At 39.4% G+C, this 26,330-nt stretch overlaps 1 protein-coding gene across 1 annotated transcript; it reads left to right on the top strand.

The window, feature by feature from the left end:
• The first annotated feature begins 5,998 nt into the window (after window positions 1–5,998).
• On the top strand, window positions 5,999–24,474 carry NMBR (neuromedin B receptor). Its single transcript, XM_079298673.1, has 3 exons — window positions 5,999–6,812; window positions 21,005–21,353; window positions 23,655–24,474. Exons 1-3 carry the CDS (start codon window positions 6,397–6,399, stop codon window positions 24,054–24,056), a joined length of 1,167 nt encoding a protein of 388 aa, XP_079154799.1. The 5' UTR covers window positions 5,999–6,396; the 3' UTR covers window positions 24,057–24,474.
• The last annotated feature ends 1,856 nt before the right edge of the window (window positions 24,475–26,330 follow it).

Genomic DNA, 26,330 nt, shown 5'->3' on the forward strand with positions numbered 1-26,330 from the left:
TGCCCCTGCCCCTGCCCCTGTCCCTGTCCCTTCCTCTGCCCCTGCCCCTGTCCCTGCACCGTCTCTGTCCCTGTCCCTGCTTCTGCCCCTGTCCTTACCTCTGCCCCTGCCGCTGTCCCTGCCTCTGTCGCTGTCCCTGCTCCTGTCTCTGCCTCTACCCCTGCCTCTGCCTCTGTCCCTGCCCCTGTCCCAGCCCCTGACCCTGCTCCTGTCCCTGCCTCTGCCTCAGCCCCTGTCCCTATCCCAGCCCCTGTCCCTTTCCCTGTCCCAGTCCCGCTGCCCACGCCGCCCTTCCACCGCCGCCCGCGGTTCCCGCTCTACCGACCATCACCCCCGCCCGGCCCCGGAGCCGCTGCCCGCCCCGGTCCCTTCCCTGTCCCGGCTGAGGCTCCGGCGCTGCGCTCCCGGGGCTGCCGCCGGCGGGAACAGCCGGGACCCGGCTAGCGGAGCACCTAGAGCTTACCAACTTTTTAACTAAGTCCAGTAAAGAAGGATGCAGCAGGACTTAGAAGGTGAAGATCCACAATTCTGAACTCAAAGAAACAGAAATTGAAATAAATAATATTACCCACTTCAAAAATGCTACAAATAACTTAATGGCAATAATTGCTACTAATAATTTGCCAGTGTACTCAGTGTGTGGAGTTGAAGCTGGTCCAGAAGAGCTGTGCATGTGAGTCCGTGCATGCGCCAGACACTCCTGCTGGTAAACTGCTGCAGGGAAGTACTTCAGCTCAGTGGTGTGAACCCAGTGGCAGTTTTATGAGGAGTGGAGGGATGGAGATGGGAAGCCAGTAAAGGGGAAATGCTAATTTGTCATCCGCTCACTGGTATGCAGTAGTTTGTTTGGCATGCACAGGGAAGTTAAATCAGGTCACCAAATCCAGAGAGGGACAGTTACTCTTGTGCCTCTAAACTCAAAAGAGAGCCTCCCTCATAACTGGCTGCAGCATAACTTCAAGCTGATGTATCAAAAAGCATTGTTGCTTCCATCATGTATGCTCACAGGCACGGAAACATAGGCAGAAGAAGGGAAGTGATGGGAATTGGTGTTCATTTTATGTATGGATATGACATGGTTGAAAGACATTAGAACACCCTTTGTAAAGGGAACCCGCCCTGCATCTACTGAAGTAGGTAAATTACAAGGAAGGTGAAAAGTGCTCCAGTAAGTGCATGTTATTTACTACAGCTCCTAGTTCAGGCAGTTAATTGAATGTCTGTCTCCTGGAGTACTGTAAAAGGTGCAGTATCGCTAGCACTCAGACTGGGTTTCCAAATGTTTTTAATGCAATCTGCTGCTCTGCTGCATAGAGAGAATGCTGAGGTTTGTGTATGTCAAATGAACTAAAAGCAATAATGTCTCACAGTGGTGTATGATCTGCAATAAATACTGTGCATCTCAGTGTGGTGACTTACCTTCACCAAAACACAGTGATTTTGGTAACAGTGAATTATTTTTCAATACATATGGAGCTTAATTATCATCCAAATGCAATTCTAGTGCTCCTACAATACTACAAAATTACTAAATTAGTTCAGCATGTTTAATATCAGTAATATTTCAATAATTTAAGTATTTTAAAATGTGACTTGCCTTTTGAAAATCTGCTGTTGATTGTATCTCAAAAATAGTTGTATTTGTATTTATTAGGATCTCTTTAAATAGAAATGTTTAAAAACACAATAGAAAAACTCAGCAACTCCTAGTTTCTAAGTGGTGATAGATCTTTTAAAGCTTTTTATTATGCTTGGTATAATAGTGATTATTTGCACATTAACTGATGAACATGAATCCATGAAGTTTGGTCAGCATTTGATTCCACTATAGAGAGAAGCAAAATTTCAGAGCATATTTTAGGTAAAAATCTGCACTATACAAATGCTACTTTGTGCCTTTTTATTTTTAAGTGAGAATCATGTGGTTCCTTACCTGACTGGATTGTTAGGTTGATTAACAATCAACCTCAGTAACAATATGGAAATGTGAATCTCTGTTCTGTGATAAAGGTGCTAAAAGAAGACTTAGTTGGCAATGCTCTGATTTTTGCTAGGAACACATAAGGAATATAGCTGCATTGAAATAAAAAAAAAACAAAAGATCTGGAGAGGTTGTCAGATAAACCCAATACAAACCCCATGGGTGTCTGCAGTAAAACCCCACTGAGTGTGATGAATGGCACCACAATAAAATTGTCACTTTCTTTGAAGTGGTTCCAGTGTCATGTGAGCTCAAGCACAGGAATCCCATTATCTTCGCACTAGGAGGAACTAATAGCAATGTTTTTCTTTTGTCATGTGTGTCCAATAATGTGCTTTGTAACACCACATTAGGAGGATAACTTGAGATGGAAGTAGAGTAAGTTGGCATTGTGCAGCCCTTTTGAGTGTAGTCTGTGTAGGGAACTCAAGTCATTCCTTGGGACTTCCTTGACAGAAAATCATTATTTGTTTTGAATCTGTAAGAGCAGCTGTCTCTTAGTTGTCTATCATGGACAAATGGGATGGAAGATGTTGATTTGTTTCTAAGTGAGTCTGAAGCCTGGATTTTGACTCCAGTTTACAGCTCAGCAGTGTGCTCTTTGACCTTTTATTGAGTTGAAGTCCTACTGAATGAACACAGTAAAACAAATGGAATCTAAATGCATGCATAAAGCTACAGTTGTGCTTAGAGGGATGGCCTTCTGCTTAGAGGGATGACCTGCTTTTTTCACATTAAGCACCCAATTCATTGCTTTATTAATGTAGTTAAATGTAATGGCACCTGTTATTCTCGCACCATGAATAAAACCAGCACCACAAAAATTATACAAAAAATTGAATTGGTATCAACAAGATAAAGTTTTGTTTCCCAAAAGAGAACTTCCATGAATATTGGAGAAAGCCATTTCTGCCAGCTTTCCAGTCTAGACTGAATTTCCACTTTGGTTTGCAGAGTTCCCTCCATCAAAATAAGAAAGCCTCTACTGAAGTAACAAGAAGTAAAAACATGAGTTACTTTAGGTTATTGTACATTTGCCTGCCTGGAAGAAGTCACTGTCTGCTACAATGCATGCCCACATTTTCCAGCTGTATCTACTGGTTTAATGTGTGGTTTAACAAAAATTTTTGAAGGTTTGGTTCCTAATGCTCAGTGTTTAAAATCAGGTAATATTTGTTCCTTAGTTGTTGCTTTGTTTTTAAATTTTTAAAATTTGACTGAAGATGAGGCCTTCAAACATCACTTCCAGGGCTCCATTGGAACCCACTTTTCATTTAATGTGCAGGTACATGTAGTTAATTAAAGGCTACTTGCTGCAGGTAGTTTTGCTGGCAGATATGCTTGGCTCCTCATAGGACTACACATTGTGATGTGCAAATCTGGAATTACCCCTGGAATTATCAAGTGTCTTGAGCTGCATAAACGTGTGAGGAGTGTTTTTTCCTGTCAGACCCACATCTCGGTAGAGGGCGTTTGTGAGATGTGTGGAGTTCCTCATTCCTACAAGAACTGGTTCTGAACCCCTACATTTGGGAATTACTGATGAAGTGGATTTGCCTCTCATGTTTCATGTTGTGGTTTCTGTCCTGGTGCACTCCAGCTGTAGTAGCTGATTGTGCCTGTGCAGTTTCTTTCCCACTGGGAAGATGCACCTGTAACAGTCACTGCCTTACTCTTGTGCCAAGTACTGTATCAGAACTGCACAGTGAAATTGTCTTGGGCTGTAATCTGAAATAACATCTAAGACATGGGTAGACGCTTGTTTGAAAGGAGAATTATGAACAGTTTGTATATGGAGATCTGAATTCCAGCTGGTTTATGTCAGGATCTGTGAATCTTCTGTACACATGCCTTTTTACCTTTGCAGGAAATTATATCCATACTGGTTGAGTGTATTCCATTCATTTTACATAGGAATCTGTTGAACAATATTAGAAGCACAATCTAACTTTCTTTTTTTTCCCTGACTGGAGACACTGACTTTCTTCAAAGTTTATTTTCTTGATGTTAGAGTTCTAAAATATATGGACTAGATAAAATCAAGTACTGATAGAAATCAGGAATATAAATTTCCACTGAAAATGTTTCTAATTCTTCAACCTTAGGAGTTCCATCCTGTGGACTAAAGGACAGATAAAATTCACTGGGATAGAAGAAATTCTTCTGGATGGCAGAAGTAGGAGTGGTGGTGTTATGCAACAAAAAGCAAGGAGTCTCACCTCTCTCCATGCAAAATGCAATAAGTTTATATCAATATAAATTTTTAAAGTTTTCTTTTGTTGATATTCATGCATAAAGATTTAACTTCCTCTTGTCCCAAGAAAATCAATATTAAATACATGTTAAATTATTTTCCCAATAGGAAGCATCTTGTCCTTTAATATATAAATTCATTTTCAAAGAAATTACCAAAAGGACCATACTCCCAGTGTGAAAGATTTACATTGGATCCAGCCAGTGGGAACCAAAAAGAGTGTTTTGGAGTGTTAAAAGAAACATGACTAGTGTTGATTTTGGAAAATTCTATGTATGCTCAATGAAGTAGATGATCACAACAATTTATGTAAATACGTAACCCTTTAGTAAGGCTGCCTCAGAAGAAGCATTGTTGAATCTAAAACCATGTGGAGGACACTTGATCAGTAACAAGAATCACCTCCAGAGGAGCTCTGTGAGGATTCTGATTCTAGCCTGATCCTTTCTGAGCCTAGCACTGGTTGGGTTCAAACAAATTACTCAGCCTTACATGAATCAGTAATTTACCCAACTCTAACACATTTATATATTCAAGGATGTGAGAAGAGTCACAACAATCAATGAATAGATATAGAGTTTTAACTTTTAATAAACATTAATTCTTTCTAAAAATAATCTTAGTAATAGTTTATTTAAGAAGAAATCACTGATTTGATTTCTACACCAGACAGGCCATGCACACATGACATGCTTTGTTTGTGATATTTCAGTGGTCATTATTACTACTGCTGTAGTAATACGAGCATGCTAGCTCTCTACAAGCTCATTAATCCTCTCTTTTGAGAAAAAGAATAAAGGAATCAGTCTGCAGAGCATGTTATGGCAAATGCTGTTATTCTTCTACCTTAACATGTTATCTTGGAAACTTTAGTCCAATCAGTCTGCCTGTCTTCCAGCCTATTTACACAGCTACCTACATCAATGTCTTCTGCTGGAAATAGATGGAGCTGTTTGGAAAGTCTATGCATGTGCAGACACTCGAAGTAAAAGACATTACCTCACTGAAAAGCAAGAAACATCAGGGACAAATTCTACTCTTCAAAGAGGCAAACAAAATTCATTCTCCACTGTGTTGTACCATTTGCAGAGTAAGTCATTGATAAAACACATCACATGTCCCCCTTACCATAATCGAGATCACTGTGAAATGCAGCTTCACAAATGAAACCTTAAAACTTTAAACACAGCTGACATATTTGAGTAAGATCTATACAGAACCCACAGCTGGATGTCAGGAATAAAATCTCTTCATTCTCACGCCCCTCGCTTCCCGCCTCTCTGCGTTTCAAAGCACTGCGGTTTCACCTGAGTGAGATGCTGACAGACGAGTTCCCGGAGGCGATGCCGCGTTCTGCCCGACGTGTGGGACAGCTCTCCGGTTCTCCGGGCACAGCCTGGCGGGGGCTGTGGGCAGCGGCGGAGACAGGCTTCCCTCTCCCCTCCCGTCCCGCTCACCTCATCGTCCCCACGGCGCTCAGGGGCTGGGACCCCGCGGGACAGCGGCGGCTCCGGGATCCGCCTCTCGCTTCGCCCAAGATCCAGCTCGGCGGCGCGGGGCTGGGGCGAGGGCACGGGCGCCGGCAGGGGAGGAGCAGGGCGGGGCGGGGCGGCCCCTCCCGCTGCCAGGTATAAACCGGAGCTGCCGAGCGAGGAGCGGGCTCGCTCTGCGCCTCGCCCCCGGCGCCACGGACCGGGCAGCACCCGCATCACCGGCAGCACCCGCATCACCGGCAGCACCCGCATCACCGACAGCACCGGCGCCGCTGGACAGCGCTGGCGGCTCCGCGGGGCGGCCGGACCGCGCCGCCTCCTCCTCCTCCTATTCCTCCTCCGCCGCAGCAGCGGCGCGCCGAGGGCGCTCCCGGGGACGCGGGCAGGTGGCGGCTGTCCCGACGGCGCTCTCTGCTCCCAGGCTCAGGATCTCCTGCCCACCGGGAGAGGCTTGTCTGAAGAGCCTCGGGAGTTTGTGTTTCTCTCCTCGGCCACTGCGCCAGCGGCCATTCCTCTGCATTTCTTAAGGGAGAAAACTCGGCAAAGAAGGAGTAGGAAAAAAGGTAGAGAAGGAGGAGAAAGTTAATTGACTTGCAGAGAGGTGAAGCTTTTCTGTGGCTCCCGCTGCATTTCGCACTGGAGACCTCCAGCCCACGCGGAGCTGGGGGATGGAGCCAGAGCTCCCGCCCGAGCTCCCAGCAGTGCCCCTCGGGGAGAATGGGAGCATCCGCCTGGTGCCCGACACAGCCCTGCTGTCCCCGGGGAGAGGCACGGCCATCTTCATCATCCGCTGCGTGATCCCTTCCCTTTACCTGCTCATCATCACTGTCGGCTTGCTGGGCAACATCACCCTCATGAAGATCTTCATTTCCAACAGTGCCATGAGAAGTGTGCCCAACATCTTCATCTCCAGTCTCGCTGCTGGTGACCTGCTCCTGCTAGTGACCTGTGTGCCTGTGGACGCCTCCCGGTATTTCTCTGAAGAGTGGCTCTTCGGGGAAGTGGGCTGCAAGCTCATCCCTGTCATCCAGCTGACCTCCGTTGGTGTCTCTGTCTTCACCCTCACCGCCCTCAGTGCTGACAGGTAGGAAAGCTGGGCTGCCACTCCAGCTCTCTGCAACTTGGGCTAAGGCTGGATGAAAGGTAAAGCACCTCTCGAGATAAGGTATTCCTGGTTTGCAATCCTCTCATTCCAACCTGGGAGGTGCCCATGCTTCTTCCCTCACTGACTGACGGCAAGTGGTATTAAGTGAAATTAAAGGGTATCTGAAAATGGCTGTGCCTGGCCCCCAGCTTCCAGGGTGTCATCTGCAAGGAGTGACTTTAGCCCTGTCTTCTGCACCTCTGGGATGGTTCTGTAACAGTCCAAACACTGAAATTTTATTCATTAGATTAAGGTTTTAGATTACAGATATGACCCTTGCCACAGTCACACTATTATGTCAACAAGCAGTGAGTGACTTAAAACAAGTTAGGGACAGATGCATTTTTAAACAATTTATTTTTTTCTTCAGAGGTGTCCACATGTGTGCATGTATGTTTCCCTGTGCCTTAGCAGAAGAGCAGGTTACCAGAGGGGTGACTGCCAGAACTAGTTTAGCTTCTGGGAATTCAGGGATACCAAACTGCTGTTTTAATTGTCAATCTTAAACTTTTGTTCAAACGGTTCTTAACTTCTGAACTTTTAGAAAAGAAATAAAAAAGAAAATACCCCCAAACAAAGTAGAAAGTAACACTTTTATCTCCAGTACTTTCAAAATAGGAAGAAACAAAGAGCTGGATCCTCAGTGTTTCTTCTCAATTACTGTAAATGGGTGCTTAAGGAATTTATAGCAACTGAGTGGCTATAGGACTATGCTTCAGGCTCTGAAAGACAAAATCTTGCAATGTAATTGCAAACTTAAATTATATGAAAATACCTTTATATTTTTATCTAAGCAAAAATTTTTGGCCAGAAATGAAAATATTTAATTCCTTCTCCATAGAAATTCTCCCATTTTCTTTTGTTGGGTTTTGAACTAAGCTACTGCATTATATTGGTCCATGATGTGAAGAGTTGGATTTAGAAATATGTCTTCACACTTAATGTTTCTTTAAAACTTTTAATCCTTTATTTTCTTTAATAGACTACAACTGAATTTTTTTTTTTTTTATTAGCTAATTCAGTCAATTGCTTGCTTTCACTTGAGGGTAGTATTCAGTGAACATTAATTTCAGTTCTATTTGAATCAGGACCTAACATATTTGTTCATAAAGACTACAACTTGTGAAAATGGATTATGGTTTTGAAGAAGAGCTTGCAAAACATACCTTAAAGTGAACACCTGTAACTCTCTGATTGCCTCAGTTAAATGATATTTCAAAATCTGTCCTTACAGATCCGAGGAAACCCTCTATTTCCAGTCTGTAATATCTTGTGGTGTACATCGTATTTGAAAAGGGAAGAAGTTATTGAAGATCATATTTCTAGAGAAATGTAATGTGAGGGAATGCTGATGATCTAATGTTTAAGGATTCATTCATTTGCTTTTTATATAGCTTTGGAGCATTCATTGTTTGATTTTCTAGATAATTTTATGTACTTTTTTATGTCAGTAAAGAGTCAAGAATTTATAATATTGAGTCTGTTTATGCTTAATGAATCTAGAATTACACATACTAAAAAAACAGTTACAATTTGTATGTTGAGACCAAATAAACTCATAATAAATACATTTCTCCAGCATTTTGAACTCCACAGTATATGCCAATGTCAGAAATGGTTATACTAGGAATTTACAATGTTTCTTTAACCTTTGTAGTTTTATTTTAGGTTACTTATTTTCCTGTCAGAAGATCTTTCACTGACTCCAGAGACCAGTCTCCTAGAGCCCAGGAGACTGCTGAGTGAAGCTGGCTGAACTTTCAGTGGTGTCTGTGTTGGAGTCAAATCTATGGTCTTTGTACAACTCCAGTGTTGAACTGGAGGGGAGGCACTGGTCTGGAGGGGTTTCTGTGACACTAATCTGTAGCCAGATTCTAATGCCAAAACTAGATCAGTTGTGGGTGGTTATGCTGGCACATCAGAAGTGTTGGCAGCATCCTGCACCCAAGAGGTGCTGAGGGGCTGAACCTGGCTGGGCAGTGTTTTCTTCTGACAAGTGAATCTAGGGTATGATGTTAGCACCTTGTAAGCAGTGATGTCACCAAAAGTCTCCATTATAATCCAGTGCCTATTTGGTCTGGTACACAATGTCTTCTAAGTGGCCCTTTCTTTCACAGATAGTGTTCAAAGTACATTTTAATATAGGATAATTAAAGCCCTTCCTGCTTTTTGCTCCTTATGACCACGAGACTGTACAGAATGCCAGACATGGATTACACTAAAGAACAGATCTAGGAATATTTAGGACTCTTTGGAGCATGCCTGTGTAAATTAGGATAACAGAGGTTGTCTTGGTCTCCACAGTCTAAAAAACACTTATTGTTTATGTGGAAATTCTGCATGACAATTTCCTTGTCTGATAAATTTACCAGGAGTAGCTACAGAAGCTAGAAACTGAATGATTGTTGTCAACAAACTGAAGGAAGAAAAAGTAGTACTGTTAGTACTACTAGAAGAGCTGCTACTTTATAAAAGTATAATAGTATACTACTTCAAGAGTATACTACTTTGTAAAAGTAGTAATATATAATTGCATATATATATATATTTTCTAAAGTTGCTTTATTTCATACAGGTTTTTTTTTTGTCACAGAAGTCTTTCTCAGCATCAGTAATGCTTCAGAGTGACAAACATGCACCTTTTATTCAGAAGCTTCATTATCTGGTATTATTTGAGTTTTAATTTGGGGATTTTTGTGGATGTGTACAAATGTAATTTTTAACAATACTTTCCAGACTTCCCTTCCATGCAAATGGAATTTAGCAGCCTATCTGTCTGAGGTTGCCCATTGCCATCACAGGACTAGCGGCTGGTTCTTCCCACCCTGAGCTCCTGGCTGCCAGGTGTGGGGAGCAGTGCCCTGCTGCAGCCCCACAGGTGTTGGGGCAGAGAGGGGTGGGAGGTCACTGGTGAAGGTGGGGATGGTGGCAGCAGAGATGATATGTAGGGTCAGCAATCCTGCCCCTCATGAGTTTGCTTTATTGTGTAGAAACCAGACCACCTCTACAAACTTTAATATTTCTCTTGTTTAAAAAACCAAAGGAAAAAGAGAGGGTGGATAACAGAAAGAGAACTTAATAGAGTGGATGAAAAATCAGAAAGACAAAAATGTACCAAAAAATATAAAAAGGGGGAACTAAGGGGAATGTAGGACAGAACACTCCCAATAGCACTCAGCACACCCTGAAAGTGCCCGGAGCTGGGGATGCACTTCCTAAAGATGTGGTGGGACAAGAATTGAAAAATGGGGGCTTGCTGAGCTTGTTTCTCCAGGGTCCACAGACTGTAGTTTTGGCAAGGCCTAATGGATGTTGATGAGAGTCTCAGGACTTGGTGTGGTCTTTGATAAGGAGGATAAAAATGAAGAAGTGAAAAGTGTTTGCCAGAGGGACTGCAGCAGGGCACACATGAAGAAAACGTGTGCCAGCATCTCCTCACTGCAAAAAGAGCAGAAGCCAGGGATTAACTTGACTGTAAATATCCAATGATCTTGCTCACTGCTGCACAAAGTGTTTTTCCAGTCTATGTCCATGATGTCCATACATTTAGCTCAGAAGGCAAACTGGGCCCATAGGGCCCCTCATCTTTTTCCCAGGGTGAGGCATCTATCTTGGTGTTTTGTGCAAAGGAACCTAGGGGAACATAAGAACATAAGTGGGGAGGTATGGAGAGGTGTTTCCAGGATGCTTTTCAGACCTAGAGGTCTGGATGGCATTTTAACCTTAGGGTGGACAGCTCAGGGGGCAGTGAATTTAGACTGAGTGCTACAATGTGCACCTCTGGCATTACTGCATTGTAGTGCGATACCCACAAAATGCCAAGACATCTGGAGTGAATAGCCTTTGGAGGAATAAACAGCAGCTCCTTCACACAGCTTTAGGTTTGTCCCACAGAGTTTTTCCTTTTCTCTTTAGCTGTCACTTATGCTTCATTTTTTAAGTGATACGTAAAAATAGGATTAAATTTAATTCTGTTTCTTTTCCTACACTGAATTTTGTTTCTAATGAAAGATTTAAATGTGTTAGCTTTAATGCAGTTCTGCTCCACTCTAACGGAGACAGCAAAGCTAAACTTGCCCTACTACAATTGGAATAACATTGTATTTGCTTTCTTCCTTAGTAATGTGACATAAAGATACCTTTGAGACAAATACTTGATTAACAGGTACAAGTTTGAAAATCTAAATTCATATTTATATAACTATATATAGTGTCTGAGATGCTTAAAATGTATTCTGTGGATTTTCCTAGCTAAACTACTTGTTCCTTCTATTTTTTTAATTTATTGTTTTTAGATTTGCAAAACTGCAATCAGTATTAAAAAAATCAAAATTTTTTTTGCCAGTTTGCACTTTGTGCTGACTTCTGATGACATCTGATAGCAAAATCTGTTTTGGCTCAATTTGCTGGTCTATTACCTTCTTTTTTTTGGGAACTTTGGAAATGTTCTGAAGTGTGAAAAGCTGCCCTAGTAACTTACTTGGGTTTTTCATTAGTAATATCACCTTAATGAAAACTTCCTACTTTTCTCAGAATTTATTTTTAGTTTCTTCTTTTATTATGGCAGATGCTGATTCAGGCTGACATACAGTGATTGCAAAAATATAAAATCCTCATTTCTTCTTACATGTAGCTGAGCAGGTGAAGCAGGACAGTGGACATGATTTCCTTTTGAGCTCTAATAGCTGATAGTCAGAGACTAAGGAGTCCTTATGAGGAAAGTAGTATTAAATGACATCTTGAAAATTACTTATAATCAAAGAATAAATAAAAATAATCAAAGACAAAATGGAAGCTTATCTGTATAAGTGAAAAACAGTGCCTTAGCTGTAGATGGGAAAACAAAAATATATGGACTAAGTGGAACTATGAGATTCTATAAGTATATATTTTAGAAACTCTAACACTTGAGGTAAATGTATTGAGTGAATGAATTACTGAAGTACATTAAAATAAACGATAGTCCAGATGTTTCTCTCACTGTAGGCTGTAGCAGTATGGTCATAATTATGTGATAACAGGCAATGCAAAAGAAATGTAAGAGAGGTTTGGCAAGCTTTGTCTGTCACAGTTTTTCAACTTGCTTTTTAGTTCATATATGCAAACTTGACTCTCAAAATAAAGCTTGTCAGAAAATCTTTGTCAAATTAAAAAATAAAGCCTGTCCTCACCTGTCCCCACCCAATAATTTTCCAACTAATGCAGATAAAAGGAATATGATGTAAATTATTCCAGAAAAAAAGAGAGATGGCAGAACGACCGCCTCCCCAACAATGCAGAAATAATTTTATATGTGGAGTAAATTAAGGAATTAACTATTCTAGAGTTATATTGTCCAAGACAGGCAATTAAAATCTGCTGTTGGAGAAGTTCCTCTTGTGACTGACTTTGCACAGCTGAAAAAGATTTCTCAGCAAATAACATTTTCCTGCCAAGTCAGGCAACTGTTTCTCAAACTTCATAGAGGCACATGCATCTATTAAACTCCTGCCTTTGTGCGTGTCGTGTGTGTGCTCTGCAGCCCCCACAGAAAGAGCTGAGACTGAGGATGAAGTGAGCGATGGCTGCGGTGTTTCTGGCAGGCAGTGATCAATGCAGTGCCTGTGTCGTGCTGGCAGAAGCCGCTTCATTTTAACTATTGCAAATGCCGGTGTCGGATTGCGTTTTGTAGCCTGCAACCCAAACTGGGAGAAGCAGCTTCTAAAGCATCCTTCCTGTTCCCTGCCTCTTTGAGCTATTCAGGGAAAGCCTGTGTCTGTGACAGACAAAACAGCTGCTAAACAGCAGATCCAGCCCAATTCTTAACAAGCATACATATCACCATTTATATATCATTATATATAATTTTATCTGTTCGCCCCTCAGCATAATGTGGTTATCCATGATTCCATTATCTATTACACTCAAATGGGTTAATATGAATTGGAGTATTGAAATTCTCAAGTCTACATTTAGCAGATCCTCAGAAATGCTGTCAAAGATCAAGTATGCTCTACCAATGCTTTGTGTAGGGAAAAGATAAATTCACATGATAAATTTGTTAATGAATAAATAATGCATCTCTGTATATGTGTGCAGTGTGATTGAACTCTTCAGTGTCTTCCTGAAAAGGGATAATTTACTTGAATCCTCATTTTAAATTGCTTAATTACAGAAGAGTTTGTGTATTTGAGTTCTGCTGAAGAACCAGACATATATGTATTTCTGGTGCTAACTTAATTTATAGGTTTTTATATGTATTAATGAAACAAAGCATATTCAGTCACAATCCCTAGGTTCCATGTTCCACTAGCAACTTTTAATCCATGCTGAGATTCAGTGTAGTTTGACAGTATAATTACAAACAGCAAGTAAGTTCTTACAAGTTCATTAACTTTGTAGAAATAAGAGGAAACCTACTTTGGTGTCCATTGAAGAGAAGCATATTTTGGCATTAAGTTCACACAACTTTTCAGATCAGAGAAAATAACCATGAGACAAACAGTCCACAAGCTTTTCATAATTGCATCTGCTGCATGTAGATTTGTGTATTTCCAGTTTTGTATGAGCATGTATCAAATAAAATTGTGGTATGTGTACAAACATAAGAGAAATGGGTTATTCTGATATATTGTCATTATATCTCATATAATTTTGTTTTCTTTTTTCACATGATTACTGCAAATATTGTTTCATATTTTTTCCAACTGCTTTTCATATTATTTTTTAAAAAATAGTTTCATGCTTGTGTTTTGGCTCCAAGTTTGTTTCATTAAATGTACTTTAAGGATTGTTGTATTAACTTTTCCCTCTATAATGTCTTTATATTCTTTTTTTTTTTTTTTTTTTTTTAATTTTTTTACCATAGTGTGTACTTGTTTTCTTTTTTCTATCTACACTGATTTCAGGGCAGACAAAATCAGAAGCTGCAAATAAAATTGAACTGGAAATGCATTTAAAAGAGAGAGAGTAGAGATTTTAGATTACAATACTGGAGCAAATAAATGAATTGGCTGATTTTTAGATTCAGAAATGTTGAGTCTAGATTCTCAAATGGGAAAATCGAAGTCTGTTCTAGATATATTAGTAGTGCTTTGGTTATTTAATTCTTCCTGGCTTGCAAAATTTCTAAAAATCATCTGACCATGTAATGGTCTCCACAACAGTATGTTATCTGCCATGGCCTGGATTGTAACTGAATTCATCAATGAAATGGGAGAAATTGTTTTGTAACAGCAAAAATTTTATAAAGGTAAACTGGCACTAAACCTATTTTGTGCTTGGGTTTTCTTCTTTCAGACACTTTAGTCTCTGTAATTGATTTTTTTATTGACCTCCTGATCCAGCAGTGATGATTTTATGAGATCATTTTCATTCAAGTATATATAGATATTTTTGCTTAAATATGCAGACAAGCAACTCTGTCTCATCAACCTGGAGGTTGGGGTATCAATGGGATTTGGATCAAATTCATTTGGACAAATGGATTTCTCTTTTCTCAAAGTCCTTTGACCCTTCAGGATTGAGACTATAAACCCTGAAAGAATTAAACCTGAAAGTAGGTTAATTGTGGTTTTCTAAGTTTTTTGAAAGGAGAGCAGAGAACTAGGGGACAAAGCTGAACAGTACCTAAGCTTGTCCAGGCTGCACATTGTAAGGCCTAATTTCTAGCCTAGGTACTGACTTTCCCCTCATCCTCTCCACCCCTCCTGAGCTGAACCCAAAAACCAGAATTCCAGATTAACTTTGGAGTGAGACAAATAGTCCAGAAAGGTGATAGAAGTCAAGAGAATACACATGCTAAGCTTCCTTCTATTTCCCCTGTTAAATAGTATATCCATTTATTTGTGTGATTCAGCAAGCTAAGAATAAAGTTTTCTCCTCATAGGTGAAATTTAAATTTTGAGCCACTGTCTAGCAGGCCTGGGCAATGGCTCCTAGACACCACGGCTGCGTGAATGGCCCCATTTTGTTTCTGGAGAGGCACATGCCAGAGCTGCCTTTGCCACGGCAGTTTCGTGTAGGCTGGTGACTTTGGTGTGCCCCAACTATTATTTAAACATAACTTTGAGATCAGACTCCTCAACTTGGCTGTGCTTAGTTTCAGGATTGTAACTGAAATTTAGGTGCAATCCAGGGAGCTCCTGGCACACACAGCAGAGGAAATAACCCTGCTTGCTTATTTTAAAAGACAAGAAAGAATGGGCACAGTGGGTTGGGAGGGACCAGCCATTGTGTGAAGCTTCTGGATGATGCTTCCAGGTACCCAAAAGTGTGGTTTTTCTATACATATGTCTGTGTATATCTATCTATCTATCTATCTATCTATCTATCTATCTATCTATCTATCTATCTATCTATCTATCTATCCACACAAACCCATATTCAACAGAACCAGAGCATGGGACTGAGGACTGGCAGTCTGACACTTGTCAGACTGGTTTCAGAGAGGTCCATGATGTGGTTTTGATCTGGGTCAATCAGTATTCTCTAAACAATTTTTAGGCATGATTCAGGATTAAAAACAAGTCCAGGGGCCATTACTAGCAGAAGTGTAATCTGCCTAATTTATTTGGATGTGGTGGTCTTATACTGGGCTATTAAAGAGATTAAATATTCATGGATGTCCAGCCAATGCCACTTCATCTCCAGGCCTAAAAATAAACTATGGCACTGTTTAGTTTGCTCATATAGATGAGCAAACATCCTTAAACATCTTTATTAGATTTGGTTCCTTATTCCTCTCCTCTCCTCTCCTCTCCTCTCCTCTCCTCTCCTCTCCTCTCCTCTCCTCTCCTCTCCTCTCCTCTCCTCTCCTCTCCTCTCCTCTCCTCTCCTCTCCTCTCCTCTCCTCTCCTCTCCATCTCCTCTCCTCTCCTCTCCTCTCCTCTCCTCTCCTCTCCTCTCCTCTCCTCTCCTCTCCTCTCCTCTCCTCTCCTCTCCTCCCTCTCCTCTCCTCTCCTCTCCTCTCCTCTCCTCTCCTCTCCTCTCCTCTCCTCTCCTCTCCTCTCCTCTCCTCTCCTCTCCTCTCCTCTCCTCTCCTCTCCTCTCCTCTCCTCTCCCTCCTCTCCTCTCTCTCCTCTCCCTCCCCTCCCCTCCCCTCCCCTCCCCTCCCCTCCCCTCCCCTCCCCTCCCCTCCCCTCCCCTCCCCTCCCCGACTTGAATTGTCAAACTTAAATATAAATTTACTGGAAATACTGACATATATGAACTTTTCTGAATAGCAGCTGGTGAAACAATTTACCAACATTGGTTTCAGGAGCAGAATTGAACAAATTACTTATGGTACTTTTAACTATTGCAGATATAAATGAATGGCTTTAGATAAGTAGAACTACAAGTCCAGACTGCAGGCAATGAGCTGGCATTGCAAGATTTGCATGAGCTTGTAAGAAGCATGTAGTTAAATAGCTTCTTTAATCTATAGAATAGTTAGCTAATGTGAGGTGAATAGCTAGTAGCAGAAGTAGAAAGAGAAGGAAAAAAATGAAAAGGAAAGAGAAAATTTCTCCTCTGAAATACTGGGTGGAAAGGACAGGTAATACATTTCCTGCAGAAAAAAAAAAACCTCCACCATCCTGGGAAACTTCTGGTTTGATTTTTTTCAGGGTGGAGAAATCATCAACAAGTGTCGAAGAGTTGTTGATAGTTTTTGGCTCAACAGAGTGTATTTTTACAGAGTGGAAAACTTTTTCCACTTAGGAAAATCTTAAGATTTTCCCCTGAGAAACACAGAACACATGTCATTGACATTAAGTGTGTTTACACATGGTCTTTTAGTCTGCATTTCAAATGTTCTTTATTATATTCACTATCAGACTTTAGAGATGCTCACTCCTGAGTGCAATTCTCTGCTCTGAAGAGATAAGAACAGGAAATATTGATATTACCTGAAAAAAAAAAGAAAGATAAATTCACATTGCAGGAACTTCAAAGAATAAAATTAAAAAATGCAAATCTCAAATCAAATGATAGAATGATCCCACAATGTTTTCATATAAATTGTTCTCCTCCTCATGATGCAACTGGAGTTGGGCCAATTGAACTGCCTATACAAGGAAAAGGGCTTTGGTCCCGTCAAAAAATTTATTTTACTGTAATAGAGTGGGCTGCAGCTGGACATGATATGAATACTGTAACAAATACTGATTATGCAACCAGGTTTCCTTTTCAGAATATATTTATAAGCTTTTATGCTGTTAAAATTTTTGTGTTTGAAAGCACCATGCAGGGACACAATAAAAGATTAACATATTAATAGTTTTGATAAATTATTCTAGTTTGCAGGAAATGCAGTACAATGGCACAGCAACATCATTTAAAAAAGCTTATTTATAATGAGGCAAATAATACCAACCTCTCTAGCTCCAGAATAAAAATGAAAATTAAAGCAAAGCAATGTGAAGCATCCCTGCCTGAATTGTGTCTTTGCTTGGCTTCTGACACTTCAGTATTATATTTATTTTCATTGTGATGTCGTGTAGGAAATTAGGTGATAAATTAGGCTCCTATTTGTGGTAGGTATTATATAAACAGCAACAAGAAGAAAGTCCTTGACCTGAAGGGCTTTTAATAAAGGACAAGAGACCACACAGAATCAAAAGGGCAAGGAGATATTGAGGCTAATCTAGTTAGAACGGAACACTATTTTCCAGTGGCTGCCTAAGTATTGACTAGTTGTTTTGGGGTTTTCATTTTAGTATTTTTTTTTTTTTAAGGTCATCATAACAAAGTACTCTAGAAAAAGAGGTAGGAAAGCAAAGGAAGGAGCAAAGGAAGTGGAGGTCTAGTAAAGGAGCACCTTCTTTTGAAAGCAAGTGTGTGGGAGGGAAACAGCATTGTGGATGCAGCAGAAAAAGGAGTAGAGCTTTCCATTCTAATTTGGAGCTGAGAAATACCTTTAGAAAGTCTTTGAAAACAAGGGTCAAGAGAAGTAGATAAAGTATATTGGAGTTTAGAAAGTAGCAGAATGTTATACCTCTGGAGAAAGAGGACATTATTTTCACTAATTTATTTTGGGATTGTGTAGAAGGGAGGAAATTGCTTTAAAATGGGAAAAAAACCCTATACAGAAAAACCAATCTGCTGAAGGAGAGTGAGCTTTGTGCTTGTGTCTGTTGGCAGAAAACATAGCTTCAAAGAGAAGGGTTTCCCAAGCTGGGGTTCCTTTGTCAGCAGTGATAATAATAGAGGATACAGGAAGATGGAATTTATATTAAGGCTTTTAATTAAAACAAAATACATATTTATAATTATTTCCTGAACTTCATGGCAACCTATAATTTGCTGGTTTTGCATCAGTGAAGTAAAAAAAAGAGATGAATTTACTTACTAATTTTGACTAATTTGCACCAGTAGTCTAATTTACTGACATTGTTTTTATTGATGGAAAATATGATCTTTGTACTTTAAATGGTTGGTGGTATGTTTTAGCCTTACACTGATTTTATACAAAGGAAGAGATTGGGTTTTCACTTTGGGAACACTTCTCATTACACTCAGTTTACATTTCATTTTATCTGCAACCTGTTTCTTTTCACTCTATCGCTTTTTAAAGATTTGAACAAGATGACAGGTTTTGTAAAACACAGAATATTTTTATTTTCGTTGACACTGGGTACTGTGAAGGGCTGAGTCCTAGGAAGAGTGCCACCTTGCAGTCAATAAAGTAGCAAGTAGAATAAAAGAAGGTGTTGGTTTTTGGTTTTTTTTCACTAAAATCTGCTGTTTTGTGCTAAAGGGCATTCTGCTCCAATGCCTTTCCACTTAGTGTACTTTTCCCTGAGCCATAACTTACTCCATCTGCTGAAACAGCAATATATGCCTAAGTACAAATATATGTTGCATCTTCTGCTAAAGTAAAAACTTTTGAAAAAGTCTTCCATTTAGAGATTAACAAGGCCAATTTGCTGCTAAAACAATTATTTGTGACATGGTCATTTACTTAGATCATAGGACTGTGGTCAAAATATTTTGAAGCAATGAAATGGAGAAGGAGAGGCAAAAAAATCTGTACTATGAAACATTATTTTTATCCAATGTCCTCCCCCTACCCCAAAATCCCCAAACCTGCTCTTCCCTAAGAATGCAAATGTTTTACAAAATGAGCAGATGTAAGGACTTGACATCACCTAAAAAACAGAGGGTCTGTCTTTATGTAATGAAATAAAGGCAGACAGCAATAGGAAGCAATTATTGAATAATAAGGCCACAGTTTGTGCTGGGGAGTATTCATGCTTTGTGCAGAAATTTCTGTCCTTCCTATGGCAGTATAAAGGCTTTCTTTACACCTTGGTGTCCAGGGAGTTTCTCACTGCATTTTAGCAGAAATGGTAAATATAAATTAACAGAGACACTGGGCTGAGTTTTGTTTCCTGTGCCATGATAGGGCTGAAAATACAATAAATCCTCTCCCTGAATTTAGAGAGGATATGAACATTAATAGCCATTATATTTAATCATTCAATGATCAAACAATTTATCACAACCTAAGAGAGGACCCCAGGGCACATTTTGACTCACATATTCTCTGAAGGAAAAGTTTCCTTGGGTACCATGACAGTGCTCTGCTCCAGATGTTTCCATGGCATAGCCAGTTGCAAACGTCTGCTTAAGGTGTTAAGGGGATATGAACTACCTGTCAGGACCTGCAAATTAGCCCTACAGGGTATTTGGGATCACAGCTCCATTTACCTGCATTCCCTTCAGCAATCACATTATATTTTAATGTAAACTAATCCTTGGTAAGTATTTAGACACTTGCTCATACCCATATGTATTTATACACCTACACATGTATATCTATCTACATGCATGCATATGGAATTTTATCACAAAGCAGAGACATCTAATTTACTGTTCTCCTTAATCTAAGCTTATTGTGTAGCAACAGAGAAGAAACACAAGCCCCCTAAGAGGGTGATTTAATATACCTAATATCTGAATCACTCTTTGAAAGCACTTCTCCACTGAATACAAACACACGAAGAAGAACAAAGTTATGTATCTGAAGTATGAATCTCTCCTGACTCCCCTTGTTCTGTCAAAATTTTCTTTGAATATTAAAGAAGAATTATTTTTTCAATTTCTCCAAACTTCTGCTCTTTCAGAAAAAGTCACAGCCATCCCAAATTGAATTGAAAATAGAAACAAAAATATTAATGAAGTTAAAAAAAACCCTGTGACCTTCCATATTGCCACAGCTTAGACAAAATGAAATGTTTTGTTCAACCTTTGTTTAGTTTTTAATAAAAACATTAAAGCATAATTTACTGCCATTTAAAAAATGAAAAATCTAAGTGGAACATAAGGTATCCTTGAAATATTTTTCTCAAATTATATTTATCCTTACAATGTGTATGTTTTCTTGTGGAAGGTTTGAGTTCGTATCACCTACTGCAATGATTTTTTTAAAAAAAAGAATTCCTGACCTAAGTCTACTTCTTTGTCTAGAGTGATATTTTCATTCTTTGCAATTCTTCCTGTTTCCATTGCAGGGGCTATGAAATTATCAGTTCCACAAAGGTTTACATGCAATTGTACATTATGAGACAGTTTTCCAAAATGCAGTGTAGAGCAGAAGCTTCCAGCTATTGATGTGGAAGTGTTTACTGTATGTAAGAGCTTAATAATTGCTGGACAGGCCATTGGGAATCATATATGCCTGACTTTATGAAGATGCATATATTCCTCTGAGGGAGGCTGGTAGTGTCCTAGAGTGGGAAAGTTGTGGTGGCAGCAAGAGAGAGCCCTGGGCTTCAGGAGCTGAGGAAAGGAGGAAGGAAACACTAAGTGTGCATGTGCTGGTACACATGGAGTATGGAGGTAGGATGCACATTTGGAGATTTGCTGGGGATATCTGGAGAAGCAAAGGGCAGAGCCATGGCTGATTCTTCACATTCACCACACTGGCACAGAATGGGCACCTCCAGTCACAGGTTGTATACAGGGCTCCTTCCACCTCCTCTGATATGTGTATACAAAAAAGGTAGAGATTTAGAGAATGCAAGTTAAATAAAGATTACAAGCTCCTTGAAATTTCAAATAAGAAAAAAACATGACATTATTTTAATTAAAGATATTAAATAAGTATGTGCATTGCGTATCAAATTTGAATACCTTTTAATTTGCATCTGCGTTTTGATCAATTTCAGGTACAAAGCAATTGTAAATCCCATGGACATCCAGACCTCCAGTGCAGTGCTATGGACTTGCCTTAAAGCCACTGCCATCTGGGTAATCTCCATGCTCCTAGCAGTTCCTGAAGCAGTGTTCTCTGAACTGGCTCACATCAATGACACAGATAATGCCACTTTCACAGCGTGCATACCATACCCCATGACAGATGACATGCACCCAAAGATCCATTCTGTGCTGCTTTTCCTTGTGTATTTCCTTATCCCTCTTGTAATTATCAGTATCTACTACTATCATATTGCAAAGAGTTTAATAAAAAGTGCTCACAACATCCCTGGGGAACACAGTGAGCATTCCAAAAGACAGGTAAGCAATTTGATTTTTACATCCTGGTAAAATGTTGTGTGCTGTATACACTCAGAAAGTCACGTTATTTTATCATCCAACTTGTTGGATTTTGCAGAGGATTAGATCAGTTTCCACAAGAAATAAGCCAAGGATTATCTCAAAATTTTCCTTGTTTTCACAATTACTCAATATTAAGCCCAGTATGTAAATGAATATGAACAAGGAAAATTATAAATTCACTGCCAAGAATGCACATTCCTAACAGCAAATGAGATTGGTATATATGTTTGTATGCTGTTACTGAAACCATTATTTGTATTCTTACTGAGGAACAATGTTTTTGTAGCTAATGATGGTGGCTTCACCTGTCTCCGTGGGCAGTCATTTTAGGAAAGAAATTATATGAATGTTTTGAGAATTGTCCCTTTTTATTTGTTCTTGGAAATGAGAAAACTGACATAGGCAATGAAAACTTAACTTAGGCGATCTAAGATTCTTCTCAGATGAAGGAGTGCTGGAAATGTGAATATAAAGCATTAACTCTTTTTTTTTTTTTTTACTTTCTCAGATACAATACTGAAATTGCACTTTCTTAATATCCTTTCTGTTAGAGATGATATAAAACACTTGGTACAGATTCTGTATATCTTTGATACAAACCATTCGAAAATGCTGGACAAAGCCAGTCTTCCTGTAGGGCACAGGATGCAATAAGATAGTAACATTACCAGAGACACACATATGTACAAACAACAGTTTTTGCAGTGAAAGTGCCTCAACTACTTTGCAAAAGCATTAGTACTATTAGAGAAAAATACTGATGCCCATTTAAACAATTCTGAATGGTTTTCTCTGACAGTAATTTAGAAAACTGCTTTCATACTAAAAGAAGTCTCTTTACATGTATACGTTCCATTAGAAAGACTACATTCTTTTACATCTTTTTTGAGCACTTCATTTCTGCTCTAGTCTGTTTCTTGTCAAAAGTGCATACATATTAGCACTTCATGTTTTATTTTATTTTCCTGTGAAATATAGAGAGCCTTTTGGCTGAACCCTCTGGATGGAAACAATATTTAATTTATACCTCATTTCTGAATTCACATGTATTTTCAAAGTAAGAACACTTTTTTTTCATTCTACTTTGTTGTTTTTTTTTTCTTTGTTAATCTATCAGGCTCAGAAGAATAGAAAATTGCGGTGTACTTATGTCCCAGCAAGAAGAAATAAATTCAGACTATTGCTATCAGCTCATGTTTCTTTAAGCCAAGTGTAATATCCATGCTATATTTCTGCACCTTTTGGTCTGCTCTTGGAATCTGTCTGACTGCAAATACTACCAAATTTGAATGTTAGAGTTTTCCCATCTTTTTTTTTTTTTTTTTCCCCACTGTTTTTTGTTTAGATAGACCCAAGAAAGCTATTTAAATATTAATTTAACAGATTTTGAAAAAGTATTAAAATAAATTCACTTGATTGTTTTATTTTATTCCCAGAAAATTGAGCAGAGTAGAAAAATTTCCTTCCTCTGCAAAAATTTCATGCCTGATACACATAATAAATCTTTTTGGAGGAATATGGGGAAACTTTCTGCCTCTCATTGGTGCCTTCTACCTGGGCAGGTTATCTTCCTCTCTCAGTTTGGAACCACTGTGTAGGCCCATATCCTGCCATCTTTTCAGCTACTCTCATCTACAATGTAATCTGTTATGCCTTAGCACTGCAATAAAAGTACATTTTGTGACGTTATTGCAAATAATGGAACCTTTCACCTTACCCTGGATTTAAGATGCTTCAGATGGTGTAATGTAATTTTGTTGGTTTCCCTGTGAGAGAGGTGGAGGCTGAGACCCTCAGTGAAAATCAAAGGGATATAAGTACCACTAGTAATATCTACCTCTGTCTCTAGATTTTGAAGCCAACAGTTCCTAAACAGCTTTCTAACTAAAACTTAAGTTTCGAGCCAAGCACTGAGATCTTGTCAGAAAAGGCTACGTTTCATCACATCCTTTGGTGCATGCTTACAGCTAAAAGCCAGCGTTTCCTTGGGTCATGAATCACTCTTGCTGTGTGTATCATATAGAAAGAGCGACCTTCTGTAACTACAAACAGCTAAGAAAGTTCACTGAAACTGAAAGAGGAAAAGGAAAAATGAGATAGCAAAAGTAGTTCAGGCCCTGAAGGAAACTATTTTGCTGGCCTTACTCATGACAATTGTTGAAGCTAATATAGAGCAAAATGCTACCTATTTTAACTAAGTCTGTTTTGTGGAATAGTTGTATTCGTTGTTGTTCATTTGGGTTCTCTTCATCTTTTTAGATGGAAACTCGGAAGCGTCTGGCAAAAATTGTTTTAGTTTTTGTTGGCTTCTTTGCTATCTGCTGGTTTCCTAACCACGTGCTATACATGTATAGATCTTTTCATTACAATAAGATTGATCCATCAATGGGACATATGATTGTTACCTTAGTGGCCCGAGTGCTAAGCTTCTGCAACTCTTGTGTCAACCCATTTGCACTGTATTTTCTCAGTGAGAGTTTTAGAAGACATTTTAACAACCAGCTTCGCTGCAGGAAGAAAGCTCAGAAAGAGAGATCTGCCAGCTACTTGTGCAACTCTTCTGCCATTCAAATGACTTCCCTGAAAAGCAATACCAGGAACACAGTAACTACTATGACACAACTGAATGGGCACAACTTGAAACAAGAAATATCATTATGATCTAATGAGTGTGATTTTTGACTGTGAAACAAATCTGAACTTTTCCTTTGCAGCCTGTAACTCACTTTTGGCTCTCATTCTTAGTCCTCAGAAGAGAGGATTTGTTAAATTCTGGCCAATCTGAGGTTATTTCACACTGTCTGACTCTTAGATAGAAGTGAAGAATATGTTTTATTGAGAAAACAAAACTGACTGGCATCATATTGTACTTTAAAGGAGATGCTGATGTATGTTTAACATAAAGGAAAGCAGTGTATCTGATATAACATTGCTTTAAAAAGTATAGATTTTCTGATCTGAAAAAATGTACTTTTAACAATGTTGATCCAGGCTTATGCTTTGCTTTAATAGATTTTGCATGATTTTAGCTCTGTGGTGTGCTAGCTTTGGATTCAATTAAACTTTTATTTTTAATTCATTTTCTCTTTAACCAGCACAGTTAGTCAAATAGACACAATGACTGAAGCCTATTGCTGCTACTTACACAAGGCTGTTCATATTGAAGGGGGTGTCAGAGCTGCATCCCCTCTTATACAGTGGCACAGAATCCATTCCCAAGCCAGGTGAGAGGTTAGCTTTTGTGACTGAGCTCCAGAGAAGGTGCTCACAGTGTCCTTCTTAAAAGGGGCAGTAACAGCAGGCAAAGGCACCTTTTGGAAGTAGTTTTTTATGGCCATTTCATGAGCCAAATGTAATTTCAAGTATGTTTTTCTTCACAATTGGGTGGAACTGCTCCAGCACAGATCTGTCTCTGTCACTGTATCCTGTACTTCTGCAGTTACTTCTTCAAGGTGAATACTAGAGAGTACACTAGAAGTTTAGATTGGATTTTGGAATTACTTGCTAGTCTTATAATTTCAAAACCAGAAAGGCTAATGCAGTGTATCAGTTTATTGTTCCATTTGTCTATAGTAATATACTTATTTAGTTCTGTTTGTGAACTACCTGAATGTCAAAATTTCTTCCTCAATTCCGTTTTCTTCAAGAAGTGTTATATTCCCATCCCAATTTTTAAAGCAGTGAGAAGTTAGATTGATGTAAACTGTAAGTGTTCTAGCTAATTATCTGGGAAAAAATTGTCAGTTGTAATCACTCAATAGGAAAAGTAAGAGATAATGTTATCCAGCATGGTCCAGCTGGTGAGACCTATAGGAGGATGAAATGTAGTTAAAGTTGTGTGCACCATTCAAATGAGAAAACTTACTAAGCTCAGTTTAGACTGGCTCCATATTGGCCTACCCTAGCTGGTTGCATTGCCCTGTGGCTTCACTGGCTCCCTAGAAGGCTTTATACAAAGGAGCTGATTAATATGGACTCGTATATCTATGCAGGACGGTTTAGAAAATTGTCATTTTGTCACAGTTTAGGAACGGAATTTCCTAATTTAGTGTTCCCATTGAAACACTCCAAACCATGTGCCACTGTCTTGCTCCACACTTCCCTCTCTCCTTCCCCCTCCAGTGGGATGGAGAGGAGAAATTGGAGGCACAAAACGTACATATCAAGGGTTGAGATGATAACAATTTGCTAGAAACAGCAATGAAATAAGTAACAAACACTAGCAATAACAATATTAGTATCAGAAGGTTATTAAAATTAATAACAAGAAGTGAAGGATTCACATGAAGCACTCACCACAGGGAACTTGGCGCTACTTGCACCACTCACTTCACCATCAGCCCGACTGGAAAGAATCCAATCCTGCCCTGTCCCCTGCTTTGGCACGAGGTGGTAAGAGGAACCTCGGGGTTGTGGTCATGTCCCTCCTGCCTACTGCAGAAATGAACCCTTTTCTAGCTGGAACCAGAACACAATGCATAACTGCCTAACTCCTCCTTTTTCTCCATTTTGCCTCTTCTCTTTCTTCATGACTTAGTTTTGTGTGAGCCCACATGTTCTCAGAAATACTTTTTAATTTTATATCACTAATTCCTCCCGGATGCCTGACAAAGTTTTGGATTCTGCTCTTCTGATCAGTCCTGAGTCCTTTTCACTCACAAATATTTTACACCTGCAAAGTACTAAAGCTTAAAATCTTCTTTTGTGAATTTGTGATGCTTATCAGCATAAGGTGGTTAAGCTTATTGTGATCAGGTTTTCTGTTTATTTCTGCTGGGGTTTTTGTGATTCCCTGCTTTCATAGAACTAAGTCCATTGTGGTTTTTATTTCCTAAATGAATTTTTCCAATGTAGACATTACCAGATGATACAGGTGCCCTACCGGAAAAATAACAATCTAATTTGTAGTAGATTTGATGCTTCTGTTTGATTTAT

The sequence above is a fragment of the Erithacus rubecula genome, assembly GCF_903797595.1.
Source record: "Erithacus rubecula genome assembly, chromosome: 2".
In the NCBI taxonomy this organism is placed as follows: Eukaryota; Metazoa; Chordata; class Aves; order Passeriformes; family Muscicapidae; genus Erithacus; species Erithacus rubecula.

Excerpts from the sequence above, each read along its gene's own strand:
- NMBR (XM_079298673.1), top strand. The coding sequence starts at position 6,397 with ATGGAGCCAGAGCTCCCGCCCGAGCTCCCAGCAGTGCCCCTCGGGGAG. Across the intron at positions 6,813-21,004 it reads ACCGCCCTCAGTGCTGACAG|GTACAAAGCAATTGTAAATC; the intron begins GTAGGAAAGCTG and ends GATCAATTTCAG. Across the intron at positions 21,354-23,654 it reads GTGAGCATTCCAAAAGACAG|ATGGAAACTCGGAAGCGTCT; the intron begins GTAAGCAATTTG and ends TCATCTTTTTAG.